Source organism: Netta rufina, assembly GCF_964035555.1.
Source record: "Netta rufina genome assembly, chromosome: 1".
In the NCBI taxonomy this organism is placed as follows: domain Eukaryota; kingdom Metazoa; phylum Chordata; class Aves; order Anseriformes; family Anatidae; genus Netta; species Netta rufina.
This window is the reverse complement of record NC_140123.1, coordinates 16,552,096-16,570,186: the sequence shown is the minus strand read 5'-3', so window position 1 is coordinate 16,570,186 and position 18,091 is coordinate 16,552,096. Positions and strand designations below refer to the sequence as shown.

The following is an 18,091-nucleotide window of genomic DNA, read 5'->3' as shown; positions in this document are numbered from 1 at the left end:
AAGCACTTAAAGTAATATGTTCTTGTTATTTTATATACAGTTATACATATATATATATATTATGGAATTTAATTTAATACTAATGCAATGTATTTTTTTTTTTAATCTGTATTGGTAGCTGTATAATTTTGAATAATTCAAAAGAAATATCTCATTCCAATGCAATAGCCCCAAAATGCAAATTTATATTTAAAGTATTAGATATTAATCACCAGGTTATATCTCTCATTCTGAAATAGTTGTGATGCAAACACTTATTATAATTTTATGTAAACTTATCACAATTTAAGCAATACAATTAAAATCACAATTTTGCAAGTGTATCAGACATTTCTGGTGCTAACAGCTTGGGTAAACATAATAATATCACTAATTCTCTAAATTTTAATGTAAATTCTGTAATATAGGGCATTTTAAAAAATCTTACTTCTTGATGTCTTATAATTTCATGAGTCTGACTGAAATAAATTATATGTTATCAGTAAAAAATATGAAAAAGAAATAACATCTAAAATATATTTTAAAATGTTCTGACAGTTGTAAGTAGATTATGGTGCCTGTAGTCTAAGGACTGTATGATGGTTTGGTTTACTGGCACTGCAGCATATTTTTGTGTTTCATCTCACTCATCAGTTCCTTTTTCTAGAATAATGGTTTAAGAGTCAGTTATTTTATATCCCTAAATTTTAGTTGCTGTGAATGCCTAATGTGGAGTCCTTGAAATGAAATGGCTCAGGGAAACTGGGATCTACAACTGCTAATCTTTGCTGTATTTGTCACCTAGTGGTATCTTTATTAATGCTTGGTATAAATGTTCATCTCGGTTACTGGGCTTCAAAAGTGTTGGCTAAGATTTGATTTTGTGTATGTGTGTGTAGGTCTGCAGATTGTGACTGGCCTTAAAACAGGGATCCCTGAAGGTCATTAGTTTTTATGATGTAAGGTGGAAAAGTGACAGCACCGTTTTGGTGGTAGCTGTGGAGATTAATTTAAAGACCTAATTAGCACTCTGCATGTTGTATGCGAAACATTGGATGAGCTGCATCTTACCAAATTAAAATGCCTGCAGAACACATGCAGAACTAGAACTACATCGGAACAAACCATCTATGCTACGCTAAAGAGTTAAAGAGAAGAAATAGGAACTTATTCCATTTCACTACAGTAGCAGTCTAATGTCAGATTGTTCATAACATAGATAAATCATTTTCATGTCAATGAATGTAAGTACACAGATCACAATTAGATGCCTAATACTTGGAAAAAATGCAGCCTACTGAATCTGATCATACTATTTACAATTTTTGTAGGACTACTGTGCGACATGTTAAGGTTTGCATAAACTCCTTGTTGAAAGCTAAATAGTGACAATAGCCGTGCATTACAAATACCAGTGTTTCTGCTTTGCTCAGTTAATGTACACCATATAATTATGGATTTAAATGATTAACAATATAACAGTTGTGCAAACTACTCATGATTTAGTTCCCAGTGAAATTTATTTTGACAAAGACTAACGATACTTCACACTTGAAACAACTGCATCTGTAATAGCATTTCAATCAAGGCTACACCACTATAAGTACAGATGGATTCTGCACCCTTTCAATTCTATACAATGGGACTAGATTAAGTTTGGTGGTAGAGATTTTCACTTTTCCAGAACACATTACTGCAACCTTGTGAATAAAATCTGCTTGGTGCAAGCTGTATGAAGGTAGTAAAGCTGTCTGAGAAAAGCAGCAAGTAATTTCAACTTCAAAAGCACGTAGCTTCTCAGATTTTAAACAGAACTGAATTCTGACCTTTTGTGTTAAGCAGTGAAAGAGTAGCATTTTGTGTCAGGAGAATGAATATTTAATTGGGACTGACTATTACTGCATTTGGAAACACCTGTTACACATGGTTAATGGCATTTCAATCCCAGACAGCATTTCTTTCCGAGCAAGCTAGTTATCATCAAGGGCTACATAGTCCCACGAGGGACTATGGAGGGCATTCGGATATATCAGGGACAAATGAACAAGATTTCCTGATAGCTTTTAATATAGCATTGGGAAAAACTAATAATAAATAAATAAAACAATCCTTGCCACAACCTGATGTGCGTATGGGTGTCGAGGTAACATGAGATTAAATTGGCACATGCATCCACCCTTGGTAACACAAGTAGGGCTATGTGGCATTAGTGGCACCAAGGCATTGTGGCATGGTGGAAAGAACAGGGGTGGAAGGGAGTATCTTATATGGCTTGGGAAAGGTCCGCTCTCACTGGTTGACCTGAAACCATCTATTTATCCTTTAATTTACCTGGGGATTAGTATCTGTAAAATGTTTCCCAAACAGGTTGTCTTGATACCTTGCTAATTCAGTTGCAAATTATCTCAATCCTGGCTGCATATAAAAAGCCTTGCTTGAAGCTCACCCAAATACTCAGACTATTTGTGATTATGATTTGGGGATCTAACAGAGAAGATGAACATTCCCTTACAGCAGAGCTTTGCAGGAAAGATGGGCTGATTTTCTTGTTATTCTAAGTGTAACAACCCAGGGGATCTGCTGCTGTGGAAATCATCTGGCAAGGACTCAAGGAAGTTGCAGGTAGGACGGTCTTCTTGATTTCCCTCTGGAAACCTTAAGCAGCAAACTTTTCTGTGTTAACAGGAAGAATGATTTGCTTTAAAGCTACACCTGTAAAAGTAAATGTGATTGAAGGAGCTCCTGGCCCTAAGGCTAGCTGGCATGGGACAGGCTGCATCTCCACCAAGAAAGTCCTTCAGTCTCCAAACTAGGATGTCTGCATTCAAGCTGCTTATAGTGAATGGTCCGTGCCCCATGCTAGTGTCCAGCTGGTCCCAGAAATTGTTTTGGAGAGTAATTATGGGCCAAAAATACACCAGAGACCATTGTAATAATTTAGCAGATTAGGCAAAAGAGTTCCAGTGCTCAGAGGAATTCCCTGGTACCACTGACATACTAGGATAGAAATAGCCTAAATAAGCTTTTGGATGGTACACTAAATATACTGGGTGCAGAGTGCTCTTAGTTCTTTTAGTAAAAAAGCATCCCTGAGAATCTGAGATTCCCAGAGCTCAACTCCAAAAACAAAATCAAACTGCAGCCTTCCTAAACAGACAGTTGTGCAGGAGCTTGTTACTTGGCCATCAAGCCGAGCCTCATTCTTTTCCATTACAAAAAATGAAGTGTTGATCATGTATTGTGGGATGTCCTTGAGCTTCCTTGCTTTCATCTATGTCAACATCAGCAGGTCACATTCCAGTCAGTACTGGCATGAACCTCTGTGTGAGCTTTCCAGCTGCACTTTGTATTTCAGGCTAGTACTAGGGATGTTTGGATGTCATGATGTAAATTTTTCAAGACAAGTAAAAAGAAAGAAAGAACAACAACAACAAACCTTCCCAAAACAAACATAAAACTAAAGTGTAATTTCAAGTTTCCTATATAATTTTTAACTAGATGATAGGCCAACAAAACAGCTTTTAAAACTCTATGGTATTTGGGCAAGGGAATTTTCTCACAATTTGTAAAATTTCTCACGTTTTAAAAGAAGCTACTGATGTAAAACTGCATAGTCATCACATATATGTGATGGCTACTGGAATTAAAAGCCAGATAAGAAGTTGCCAACGTTTTGATAAAATGTCAGAAAATAAAACAAAACAAACAAAAAAAATCCCTTGATTTTTAACATTCTGAGAGTTGAGCTGCTATCTAAGCCACTAAAGCAGATAAACATGCTTAGTGATTACTCAGTTTTCTCTTGTGAGGTTGGCTCCTTCAAGAGCTTCCAAGGACACATAAGGTTTTGTGAGGCTGGTATAATCTTCCCATTACCACGTGGAAAAGAATCAACAAACTCTGGGGCATTGTTCTCATACTCTTACAGCACACCATCTATTTCATGTTGATGAGATCCCTGAACTGATGCTAACAGAGAAGACTTTGACCAAATTTATCAGTTTTACTTGATAGAAAGGAACAGAAAAGATGTTGCTAGGAAAACCACCAGGCTTTTTCCACACATGGCCCTATCCGCCACTAGAATTTTAAGGCTCTAACCAAAACTGTAACATATGAATTGGTATGCTATTGTTTTTCATATAGGTTGAAGCATGTGACATATTTATTGGTGGAAATTTTCTCACCTAAACAATTTCAAAAAAATTATTAGTTTCTGTAAAAATTCTGATTTATTCTCAGTACAGGTATCAGCAGATGAAGTAATCAGCAAGCACATCTCTGACCTTTCGCTACTTTTGGTGACACCAAACACTACGAGTATTTCTTTGGGCTTGTTGAAACTATTTTCTTTATTACAACTTTGCCAAAAGAATTCTTAATTATTATCCTCTTCAGAAGAATTCTCCAGATCACTGTATAATATATGCTGAAGGGTCAGGTTTTCTTGCTTATATGCCACTCTGCTTATTATATATCTTAATATGATGACGGATTCTCCATTTTTCAGACTAGTCTAAATATCTATATTTTCTCAAAGATCTGTCCCCATTCCAGGAAAATGAGCAAATGACTGCTATTCTTCCCAACTAAGTTTAACAATGTATCAGGAATACATGGCCTCAATGGCCCTCTATTATTTCTATTATAATGATAACAAACTTTTAAAGGATGTAGAAAGTCTGGATGTTCTAATGTCACAAGGTACTAGTTGAATAAACAGCAGAATTTGCATGACGATATTTAATTTTCTCTTGACAATAAATGAAAACACAGAGATATGAAACAGAATTCTGTTTCTTTTCTGTGACCCCACGGTTTAATAAAATCACATATACTTCCTATTTTATGACTAATGCTACAATAAATTAAAACCTGCTTCAAAAATTGATATGCTTACCCCATAAACAAGTTCTCCCACCATCCCATTCCAGATTTTTGTCTCTGGATCCCTTGCTCCATATTTTCCATCAGGAACAATGGCAATTTTGTACTTGATACCAATATGTTTTGCAATTTCTGATGCCAGATCTACACAGTATCCTTCAAACTTGTCATTCCCTTCAAACGTATCATGGTTTTTCTTGAACATAACATATGGGGCTTCCTATAATGAAAGAAGTAGAACTGTAAAGGAGAAGTATACAGAATATACTCTGAAAAACAACATGTAATCTAACGATGGAATAACACATTTTTTATCAAAAATACATAAAAGGTATTAGCACATTTAAATTTAAATATATGAGCAGAAATCCTTCTGGAGATACATTCTATTTATACTGTAATTTGACTTACGCATTTCACAAGATTTATCAATCTTTACAAATTATAAATACAAAAAATACCCAAGAATACATATAAATTCTACTTTGTGCTAAATGAAAGACCTTATTGCAGTGTATATTAAAATTAAAGTGTGAACAAAATTTGAAGCTGTACAATGCAAATGACTGTGGGATAATGCAAGGTATAAATTATGCTTTTGATTTCAGTAAATAAATATATCCTCTAACATAGTGTGGTTACTCTATATGCAATTTCAGGTGCACAGCCTGAAGTATTTGTTTTCTTTGTGTTAAGAATGCATAGTAACTCAAAGGCTATATATATATTTTAGTGAGAATATGGAAATACGTTCCAGAGGAAACACATATCCTGCCCTTTGAATAAACAGTACATATTCTGCATGGTCTTTCAACATGAACCTAAGCATGAACCAAGCAATATGCATGAATAAGCACCATATTAAGCTAATAGTGACTTTATGCACTGCAAGAAAAATATCAAAATACCATTTTGGTTGGTGAGTGTCATTAAAAAGAACAAAAGCTGTCTTGAAAAGTGGATCTTACATTCCCTGTGTAAACCATATTATCACAATAATAGTGAACATTATGTGATTGGGAAATTAAGGTCACATTTTTCTATTTGGCTCTGTGTGGATTCAGACTTTAGCAATCATTATGTAAAACTATAGTTCCTGGTGGTATTTTAAATGACTTCACATAATCCATATTAATAGTCAGTTCCAGATAAAATGCTTGTCACTAATGTCACACTTTGTTTGAATTTACATCATAAAATACTGGCAACTTCAATTTTCTCTTAGGCTATAGCTGTGCTGGCTCTTGGCAAATGTGTTTTTTTTTTTTTTTTTTTTTTTTTGACATTGACCTTGGTAGTCCTCTGCCCTAGTCACATCTTTCCTACATACCTAATTAATACAGTAATAAAATAAAGGTAAATGTGTAGCTTAGGAATTTGTTTTTCATTAACATTACATGAACAACAGTGGTAAGCAGCAGCAATTTTGTGACATATTGGGTGTTTAATAAGCAAAGATATGTGGCATTACATGAGGAATGTGAGGACGGCACAAACAAATTTCAAATATTTTCAGTATGCCAGGTATATTTCTTCTTCCAGACACCAAAATGTAGTTCCTATTAGCTGGATCTGAAGCCACCCAAGAGAACTTCATAGGCAAGTCTGAATGGTATATTCAACCTGCTATTAAAGTGTGAAAAGGCAGAAAACTAGAAAAAAGAGAGATTGTGTGTGGGAGGCACTATTCCCTTTACTTAAGAAAATTTACTCCCTGTAGTAACTGGGCCCAAGACACACCTTAGTATAAGGGCAGAAAAATGGGGCTTTGTGTAATGCAAATGGAGAAAGTTATGTAGTTCATTTGCTTTACTGTGACAGAAACATCCTAGATTGAATTAAACAGTTTGGGAGCCAGGAAGCAGTATATTTTCCTTGTATGTAGAGGCAGGTTCTGAAGTACTGCAAGAATGTTTCACTATCATGTGTAGCCTCAGAAAACCTCTCCTCTCATCATCTCCTTCTTATGATACTTTCTACTATGGAAATGACTTTGTGGGCCACAATCCCTTAGCAGAAATTCAGTGTTGGAGACTGTTTACGTGTTGCCAACATTAATTCAGCTGAGGAACCATGCAGCATAGAAAAGCACCCACTTCTAAACCCTACCTGGGTACCTGGTTCCTTGCCCTGTATACACATAGGTAAAAGACCAGAAAAATTTGAAGGCCAAAACAGCAGATTGCTCAATTTCTTGATCACTGCATGGCCAAAGATCACCACAGACCTCTAAAACTGGGGCAATCACAAAAAAAAATCTGTTACCACCCTGACGCGTGTGACCTGGGCACTGGGGAGATCACTGAGCTACAACAACATTAACTGCACACTGAAATCACTGCAGCGATGCAGTGCAGCGACTTTGGACGTGCTGAGTTTGTGTCTTCTAAAGAAAACTGCTGAATATTAACAATAGCCCACACCACTTTGTATTCCTATCCCCAGTCAAATGAGCTCAATCTTAACTGTCTGTGTTCCAGAGTAAGGGAGGGAAAAGAGCAAGGATAACATGTCCTGCCCTCTCTTTGCAGTAGTTCTTGATTTGGGGAAGTGTTTTGGGCACATCTATAAAATGGTCCTCACTCACATAGGGTTGTTGTTCCCATGAGAGGAAAAGCAAAATCTGTGTCTTTCTACATATGCAATTCCACAAAAATGGTTAAAAATAGAGAAGGAAAATAGTATGTTCTGTGATCCAGCCAAGCACTAGCTAGAAGTACTGCCACATCTTGTCCAATATTCTGGATTTGTGGACTCTCTTTACAAGCTTCAGCTATGTTTGCTTGCTATACCTCAAAAGTCATTTTGTTTTCCAATGATTAGCATTAGCAACTGCTAGCTCTTCTGATTCAGCCTTTCTTGTAAGTCCCAGGCCAAAGGCATTTGATTAGTCATGCCAAAAAATAATTCTGGAGAGCGGTTGGAAACAGTTAGGTTCAGAGGAGTCCAGGTCAGCCTCTTCCTTGTCCCAAAACCCAGACACTGAGCTTCTGCCTGCACCTCATCGATAGGGCTTCTACAAAAAAGCACTTCAATTGCCTCTGCAGAACAAAGTGAAGTAACAGATGCCTTATTTTTCCTGTTAATGGCTAAATAAACTTCATCCTGCCTCACCCTAAGTTCTTTGTGGGAACACTAAGTAGAGTAACAGTGAGGTCCAGCACCATTCCCAGTGGGTACAAGATAGGAGCAACCCCATCCAGTGGAGGGACCAGTGACAGAGGACTGAGAAGACCTCAGTTCTGGCAGGGATCATTTGGGCGACTTGAAGGAACCACAGTGCTTCTCTTCCCTCCCACTTTTCTTTCTATCCACCCTGATATCACTGATTTAGAGCACAATACAGCAAAGAACATCACTTACAATGTGAATCTATTATAGACTGAGGTAGTACTTCATGCTGCGACTGCTTTAAAAGAAGCTGTAATTGAATGTAATCTGCCAGTGTGAAGCAATACAATTAAAATTGTGGGAACACATATTACTTCCTGCTTACTGCACTGTCCTTTCCCTCCTGCCTACTTTATAAAGAATAAATAACAGTTTATTTAATTGTTGTGCCTATTTATCTGCCAAATAATGAATGAGGTATTCTCCAAGTAGAATTTGATGGGGGAATGTGGATGGGACTGAATGTGGCTTTCTCATAAAGACTGTTTACTAGAAAATTCAGATAGCAACAACAATTTCAATTCTGACCATTTCAGACTTTGGGAGTGTTTCAAACTAATGAAGTGTGCAGAAGTCATTACAATGACATCAGGACACTGAAAGGCAAGTTTTACTGATTTGCTAACAAGCAACTTATATGGATGAACTTGCAAGGTCATACTGCAAAATTATGAAACACCTGAATAGATCAATAGCAAGTACTCAGCCATATCTTGATGTTATTTTCTATCTGTGTCACTGAAAAAAAAAAAAAAAAAGTTGTCTTTTCTGTATAGTCTATCACAATAGCATTTTCTAAACTAGCGGTAATGGTAGTGTAACCATGCTGGTCTAAAGATAAGAGAGATGCAAGATATCTGTGGAGAGCTATTATCATTTATTAGATCAGCTGAAATGGCTGAAAACAGTAGCAGGGTTATAGGCTATTCTCTACTAAAAATACTACTTCTTACCACCAGAATTTTATTTACTACATTTTTGAGCTATAAACTCTTAACCTGCTGATAGAAAACACAGTTTTGACTTACTGCTGAATGAGGCTTAACACCACAATACTTGCAAGATTTTGGCTGTTTAATAATATTCTATGGGGTAGTGAATCAAAGAAAAGTCCACATTGAAATGATCAATGACTAGCACGGAACAGATATTTGAAATGGTGCAAGCTTTACTTAAATAATTCACAATTTTATAACAATACTTAACATTTGTAAATACAAGTTGAAGTCTGCAACAATTACCTTTATAGATGTAAACAAATCATTCCACCACATTCTCACAAATTCATGTGTACAGTAAAATGCTCACAACTGATGATTCATACTATAAGGGAAGCTGGAGAAAGTAACTAATCCAAATATCAAACAGATCTACGAATAGCTTGCCTACTGTAAAGTTAATTTCAAAATCTTTAAGCACTGTAAAAATAATTTGTAAAAGTGACAAATATTTGTGCAAGAAAACGTCTCTTTTCTAAAACATGGCTGTCACACATTATCACACTTTATTCTGAAAAAAATAAATCTATGGAAGTCAATGAGTCAATGGAATAGGTTTTTGGTTTTGTCTTTATTTATTTATTTATTTATTTTTTATTTTATTTTTTTTTCTGAATAAAGTGTCCAGGATTCAGTTTGAAATCTTTGTTATTGTCATGCAACAAACTTTTTTTTTTTTTTTTTTTTTTTTCCCTTCAGTCTTCTCAAGAATTTAATCAATACAGTTTTTACTGGAATAAAATATTCCTTCTTATATGAAAAAGAAAGTCAAAGTTAGAATTTTTGAGGTAAGACTTGGGCAACTGTATATCAGCCAAAACAAAGTGTGATATTTAGTCATCTAATGGAGGTGTCTGTCATCTTAGGTGCCCTAAGGTAGCCTGCTTGACCTCCAAGTGGCATTCTGTGGGTCCTGTCTGCTACCTCTTTCTGGATGGCTCTGATATCCTCAGTGCTATCCATCTAACTATGGATAACCGAATCAATTTCTATATCTTTAACTTTGGTAAAAGCTTACACACTTGGGTAATAACTGTATGTTGTGAAACAACATACAATAGCTGAGACATCCACATGGATTGGTCATATATAGCATAAGACAGGCAGGAAAGTGTCACCCTTCTGGTGTTAGCAATGGGTATGCAGTATATCCTAAAGCATCATAGACGTCACTGGGTACTTTTAAGCAGGCAACTGGATCAAGAGCCTCTGTAAAGAAATCTACTTTTAGGTGGCACAGTCGTGAATGGAAACCTGCCTTTGAAGCTTGGTCTGCCAACAAATACCAAGAATATCTTATTAAAGTACTACGCTGGAAGCCACAATGCAGACACAGCTCACTGTATGTCAAAGGTTTGGTTCTAAAGGATTTTTATGAACTTCAGGTTTTGCAGTCTGAGAGTAGGTACAGAGTTGTCTGTATCATGAAATGGATTAGAGAGTTTGGAGGAGTCATCTCAGCCTACTCCCCTATATTCAGCATCTTGCCACTGTATTTCTCAACTTGCTATAATAGCAATGATCATTCTACTCAGATGGATAACCCACTATTTGCCTTACTGTTAGAGGAGGGTTGCACAGTGTCCCTTCTCCAGTCATATATGAACCTACAGTGTACCAAGGTGGGGCCTCCGGGTGGAATATTTCTGCACATAGGTAGAGCATCTGCCCTATCTGAGAGGCCCAGATGTGCAGAAGGATGCACATCACATGAAGTGCAGGACACAGGGCTCTCATAGGGGCTATAAAAGCCAGGTCTATGTGGCAGCTGGTATATTAATGCATGACAGCTGCCCATGCTGCCTCCTTCACCACTTGCTAGCTGGAGGTAGGATGAGTGCCTACGTGCTAAACCAAAGCTGTAAAATATATTCTACATGCTCTCACTATTTTACAAATGAAGATAACATTTTACCAAGTAGAAAACACTGTATTAGTCTCTTTGAGTGCAGAGCTAATTCTTTATAATGCAATAGCCATACAGCCACATTACAGCAAAGTAAGCATAGATACATAAAAACTGAATCAAGAGCAGGCAAACCAACTTGTGCTATTTGGCTTCAGGCAAAAATTAAAGTGAGCCATGCTGAAAACTTGTGAAGTTTTCTTACGCTGTCTTGACACCTGTCTTTGAAGACTGAAAAGCCTGACAGCACTAGCTGCAGAAGCTTTTCAGTTTGATGTTGGAAAATATGCATGCAACTAAAATTACATGTCATTTAAAAAGGTTCAACTTCCCTTCAATGTGAAGAGGGCAGTGAAGAGGTCAAAAACTCTTTGTCTGGCATTTGCAATATGACTATAATACAGACAAGAGCAAAATAGCAGTGTTCTGAAAGTTACACTAGTTAAATATATCTTTGTGTGTGTGTGTGTGATCATATGCTTCTGAATGCTAAATCCATTGCCCTGGCAGGCCAATATTTAGAATCATGGCTGTAATCTGCCTTCAGATTCATGTGGGCAGCTCCCAGTTTGGACAATGGGAGATATGCATGACTACCTTAAGGCAGAATTCACCATATATTCTTATTCAAACCAAATTCTGATATATTTCTCTTGCACTGTGATTTCAAAACATTGAAAGGGGATGCTTTTGGTCAAGAAGCAGTGCTGCTTTCAAATAATTGTATTTATCCCAAAATGACATGCTGCATAAACTTAGGGCATGCTTTGGAATATTAATTCAGCTTTTTGGTTTTGAAAATGATCCCACCAGTCCTTTCAATACAGGAACTGAAAAGTTCTTTTGAAGATAACATTTATTATGCACATCAAAATGCTTCAATGCAAACAGGACAGGCAAGATAACACATTTTAAAAGCTTTCTTGTTTTCCTTTTTTTTTTTTTTTTTTTTTTTTTTCCTTTCTGGCAAACAGAAACCTTTTATATTACTTTTCATTATTATTTTTTACTCATTTCTCCTAATCTTGGAGCTATTTATGGAAATTACAGTACTCATGTATGGTAGCTTCAGTCAAAGGTATCAGGATTGGTAAGAGGAAAATTTCGACTGAAAGCTTGTTATTCACATCGTTCTCTTCTCAGCTTGGCAAAGTTGAAGGGTAACGTCATCTGTTCTAGACATTTCAGATTAGTCACAGAACTTTTCTTGGTGGTTCAGTGCCTGGTCATCCAGTCAGAGGAACAGTAATCCATATGGAAAAATTAGCTCAATGCTACTAGACTGGTGGTTAATACTTGAGCCTTAGTTAGGAATGTTCGCAGCATCTTGGGACTCTTTTCTTCCTTGATCAATTTCTTAAAATAGGATTCTTCATCAGAGGCTGAAAAGAGGAGGACTGTACTGAAGTACATTTTTTTTTTCCATCACCAAGTCTTTTTTTTTTTTTTTAGGAAAAAGATACATATATTTAAAATGTCCCATGCAAATAGTAATAAAAAAAAAGTTACACAATTTGGTTAGGAGTTACACTCTGAATTCCTGTACAGTAGGAATAATTTGGTTGGTTTGTATCCTGGAATGATAATCTTCAACAGGAGACTTGTTAAGACATATTTAATGTATAAATGCTGACACACTCTGCTGAAAATCTGGTAACTAACCATATTTTTGAGTAAGAAAATGTCTTGTCACTTTCTTTTGTATTACTTTCAACTCTGTATTAAATTAGAAAATTATTGCTTAACCACGCATACAGAATACTCATTCCCATCTGCAAAACAGCTTATCCTAAAGGGTTAAAATGTCTTGTCTAAATGAAGCAGGTGAAAAGGGCAGTGAACCGAGATGTAAAATCTTAAAAGCGGTCAGGTAAAGGTCAGCCTTTGCCAGTTAGCTTTGACAAACATCAGCTTAAAAGGGCATGTCTGACTTCAGAGTAAAAATTGTTAAATATTTTGTTTAAAATACAGTTTTGGAATAAAAAGTATTTTGAAAAACTATGTATTAAAAATGTGAATTAATGAAACAACTGTGTTCTTCTTTGTCTGCAACCACTCTTTAGAAACACCAATTATGTAACACTGAAAAATCACACCCCAAATTTATTTAGATTTTATTAAAATTGAAAAATTTACCAAAATGCTTAATAATATATGTTTAGAAATATGTTCAAATGTATTTACTAAATTCCTCTTTTCCATTCACAAGTAAAAGCAGATAAACCAGTTTTGATTAGCTAATAGAACTATAATGCTTGGAATGTTAGTTCCTACTGCAGCCAACTTTGAATTTATAAAGTATCAAAAAAAGGGATACTGGAATTACAGACATCTCATTTTATGCCATCTGCTCAATTCTGTCATTTAGAGGTTTTATTTTTTTCTTCCAGTTTCTTATGAGTCAAGATTTATCAATCAGAGGTTGAAAGAATTCAAGTATATTTCTGAGAATTACTATAGTAGAAAAAATGAAAAGACTAAATGAAGCAAAAAATTAACTGTAACTTATTTTTTAAAAACTGATATCAAGTGAATTGTGATTTTAAATGTATACAAAAAAAACACTCTGAACAGACATGACAGTCAAGATAATTAAGATACATGGCTCTCACCCTCCCACTAACCTAGGAAATGGCAGACTAAATAACAATATAATTAGAAAGGAGATTGTGTCACACACCAGTATAAAAAAATAAAATAAAATAATAATAATAATAATTATAGAAAAAATAAAACACAGAACAAAAATACCTTACCAAAATTGTAGTGACAACTACTGTTCTGTTCTCAATGGCTGAAGTGTCATTTCCAAGCGTAGGTTCATGCTGAATCAGAACTAATTTATCCATGTCGTTCCAGTAACCAACCTGCAAAATAAAATGAATATAATTTACAGCAGGTAACCCTACATCCTGTATAATTGCAAATATTACAGGGATTACACCAGGCTTATTCACTGGTGCTGACCTTTGGCACCTGCAAGTCTAGCTGTTAAACCTTTCTTTATACTCAGTGGAGAGATGGCACCACCAGAGAGCAACTCAGCCCATGCAGGATATGCATCCCACCTAGAAAAGTGCTTGTCTTTCCCCACACTAAAGCATGTTGAATATGACTGCAGTCTGAACGGTTCTCTGCTTAGTGCCAACAGAGGTGAAACAAACAAGATTTTAGTCTCCCTCACTACACTTAGGCTGCCACAACCCTTCCCAGAGCAGCCTTTAGGTGAAATACCTGCCTTTGTTCATTGCAGGTGCTGAAATACTTGGAGCCAGGTTTGGTTCACTCATTCATGCATTACCATGGAGGGAAAAAAAAAAAAAAAGGTATTCTTGCAATTAGAAGCCCTCCCCTTACACATATACACACACTGCTCTTCGCAGTGCACACCTCTGGAATTCAGGACAGCCTGCAGCTGTGCCCGCTGCATTGGTAGTGATGCTGTTGGGCACAAGACATGAGGCAGCATCCTTTCCTGGTCCCAGGTCCCAGGGCTGTTTGCTTGTTGTAAGAACAGATGGGATGAAGGCAGCCTGAAAAGCAGTGATTCTCCCTCAAAATTTCATTGATGTGCTTGGGAGCTACTCAATTAAAACTTAAAACCTCTGCCCCTCCAAAACAAACAAACAAACAAACAAACAAACAAATTAATAAATCCCATAGTCTATGTACTATGTCTTTGGGTAGCTAAAAGAAGATTTGAGTCCTTAACCTTAAAATACTTCACTACATTTGTAACTCCTGCCCAGTCTGAATCTCAGAACACACCCAGCTCCTCACTGCACATGGTGACACCATCTTCAGCGTCTGTACCAGGGAACAGTCTATGAAATGGCAAGCAGTTCATGATGGTAATCTCATGTCTCGCTCTTACTTGGAGTTACCTAATTCCGCCTTCACACCTGGCCTTACAGAATACCAGATGCAGGTCACTTTGCCGAAGCTGCTCTCTCACATCCAGCCCATGGCTCACTAGCATACACCTTTCCTTTCTCCTTCTTTCCAGACTTTTTTTTTTGCACCTAAGTCATGGCCGCCTGTGGACCTTCTGACAAGGCTGATGGGAACAGCTCAATGCCTGTTCCTCTGAGCCAGCACTAAGAGCAGTCCGCTCACGTCAGCAGGACAACACGAGAGCAATAGTAGCAGTAGGACTCTAGTACTACTAAAGGGGCTCTCCACGTTGCTGAGACCCTAATGAAAGAAGCAACTGATCCTTTTTCCAAGGAAAGTTGCAGGCAGTGGAAGTGATTTTAAAGGATTCCTATGAAGGTTGTGCAATTCCAGCTGGCATAGCTCACTTTTTAGAGGCACCTGGGGACTAGTCATCAGCATCTCTCCCTTAATGCCTCGATTATCTGGAGTTCATGAGACCAAGAGCTGGGAGAAGGAAATTCCTTGTCCATCTTACCAGAAGAGGAAAGGGAATTTTAGAGGAAAGTGTAATCTGGCTAAAGCTCCAGTGTAACTGTCAGTGCCAAAGAACAGTCTGTGCCTTGGATGAAAAGACTTCAATGTGATGCAAACCGGCTGAATGATCAGATCAATTATGTAGCCAATATATTTTTTAATATTTTTGCAGAACCCAGGCTAAAATTCACTTTCACATAGGTTTATGCCTCTGTGAAATGTGGCTAATCTTGTTCAAAGCAATGCAGTGGTGCACTAAGAGTCTAGAAGTGTTGGGGAGTGGTTTTTGTTCCTGATTTTACATGCATTAAACAATCCTATGTATTCTTAAACCATTCCTTATGTTTAATATTTAATTCATTCCTTTTTTAAAATTAATTTATGGAAAGGCAAGTCATTTTAGAAGTCCCTAGGGCAGTGTGCAGACACACTTATCACAGCAGTGAATATGCATTTGTGAGAATTCTAAATACATAGGGTAACTGGATCTGAGTGAGTAAGTATGAGAGAGTATGAGTGACTGTTTTGTTTTCTATTAGTGAAGCAAACAGGCACAAACCCTTTCAATGCCAAACTTTTGGTACATTTAGTTGACTTGTTCCTTTTCTCTTTGCAATTGCTTTAACAACCTATGAGCCTTGATTTAGGTGTCTGCATCTAACAGAAGTTTCAGAGTTGCTAATACAGGGGAGAGACAGGTTTTCTTCCTAGTAGGACACACGCTAACAAATACTCTTTTTCATCCAGACAATCATAGATTTGCAGATACAATTGATAACTGAAAATGTCAAGTTTCTGTCAAGAACTGTGACCAGCTAAAGGCAGAACATGTACACTGAAAGCTGGCAGTTTGGGAAGCTCATTTTAACCATGAGTGATTGTTTACTGTACAGTTCCTCACTGTTGGGAAGTTCAGAAGGAAAGCAGAAAATGAATGATGCAGTGTGTTATAAAACTAAGTACCATACCAAAATACAGCCAGAGATAAAGGGTATTTCTGAGGAACGGTAGGCATTTTTAAAGGAATATTAGCCTGTGAGTACGGGTGTGAGTGTGTGCACCTCAAATTTGCACTAAAGTAACTCTGGAAGTGAGTTACTAAATAAATATATAAGAAATATATGACTTGTATGAGTATGTAGGTTTACAATGACTGTGAGAGCACTAAAATACAATATGCTTATCTCTAAAATCTCAAATCCTCAGGGATAAAACTCATGAAAGGATAAGATTGAATTCAGCTATTATATAAGTAAATCCAATTCAATACAGATTTCCATTGGACTTTCTAGCAGTTGTGCCCACTTATAGAGAAGCTTAATTTATCTTTTAGAAAATCATATTGCAAAAATATCTCTCTCAAAGTAAATTTGTCAAAGCAGTTTTTTTTTCTGTGTTTTTTTTTTTTTTTTTTTTTTTTTTTTTAAATAATAGTGTAATTTCTGAAGGTGCTTCTGCTGAAGTCTGCAAGCCAGTAAAGACAGAATACTTTAAATTTTGATAATCAATTTTTTTTTTTTTTTTCCCCAAGTTGGGACTCAGGAGCCAAATCAGAATGTCTTGTGCATGTACATTTATACATATATGCCTTGTTTACTTTTTAATTTTGTTTTTAATCTTGATGGTATCATTTTGTAAACAAGAACCAAATACAAAATTTAGCATAAATGAAACTAATAGGAAGATGGGTTATTGTATCCTGTTTGACTGCACTATTTTGAATTCTGCTTTTCAGTGGCTGTGCAGTTTTGTAATGCTTTTTCCACGTCCCTAAAATTGTGGGCAACAAAAATCACTCTTCTAAAGATTAGAGGCATGTGTTACTCTGACTGGAAAGTCTAGTCCTGAAAAGATACTGCTGGGTGAGTCATAAGTCATATTACGTAGGATATGAGAAGAAGACATTAAAGGTGAAAGCTTCTTAGTTCAATTAATAAAGTTATTTCTCATACATTATAGAGGATTTTCAGGCTGGATGGAGCACAGACTTGGTCCAGTGATCACATAGTAGTGCAAAAATATTATGTAATAAGTAATACATAAGAAATATGTAAGTAATACATAAGAAAGAAATTCTTGTGAGTAGAGATCTGTCAAAATTGTTATGGCTTATTATATCAAAGACAGGTAATGGTTTGAGAATGGCAGAGAGGAAAAGGGAGAGCATGCCTGAAAATATAAGAAAATCACCTTGGGATGCTAGCACAGCACAGGCATAACTCTTTTTGCTACCATCCTCTCTCTCAAATCACAGGCAAGAAGAGGGTGTGGAAACATCCAGCCAGTGGTGCCAGCCAAAACCACCATTCTCAAAACGGATGAGAAGTGTTGAAATGGGACCAAAAGGCTGATTTCGACAGTTAGCTTGCTGCTAAGCAAACTCCCTAATGAGTTACTGAAGTTGTGACCTAATGAACTACACCTTTTCCACTTTGTCTTCCCTCCAGTACAACTGGGTGTTGGGGATGGAGGCGTCATACTTCTCCACTTGCCTTCGATGCACCCCAGCCACCCGTACATCCTCTGAGCTGCTGGCAGCATGGCTCACAGCCAGGCAGACGGCAAGGTCAGACACATTCTCTGGCAGTAGGCACAAGTCTTCCCAAGAGGGAAGCAAGACAAATTCACCTTTCCCAATGTATTTTTCAGCCATCTGTCATACTTTCAGAAGGCAATTTCACTAATACACCTGATAAGCAGGCACATGCTTGCTTTGCTTTGGTCTACAGCTCTGTACAGG

The 18,091-nt window shown here is 36.8% G+C and overlaps 1 protein-coding gene across 3 annotated transcripts in view; it reads right to left on the bottom strand.

Moving 5' to 3' along the window:
• Window positions 1-18,091, bottom strand: part of GRIA4 (glutamate ionotropic receptor AMPA type subunit 4) — a gene marked incomplete at both ends in the record, with an annotated part of 224,588 nt that overhangs the window by 49,478 nt on the left and 157,019 nt on the right. For 2 of the 3 annotated variants that reach the window (XM_084306321.1, XM_084306320.1), the window contains 2 exons: window positions 4,880-5,086; window positions 13,698-13,808. In XM_084306321.1, coding sequence (XP_084162447.1) covers window positions 4,880-5,086; window positions 13,698-13,808 — 318 coding nt within the window. Of the gene's footprint in view, window positions 1-4,879; window positions 5,087-12,290; window positions 12,324-13,697; window positions 13,809-18,091 lie in introns of those variants that run through there. The other variant, XM_084306322.1, reaches the window with a different exon arrangement.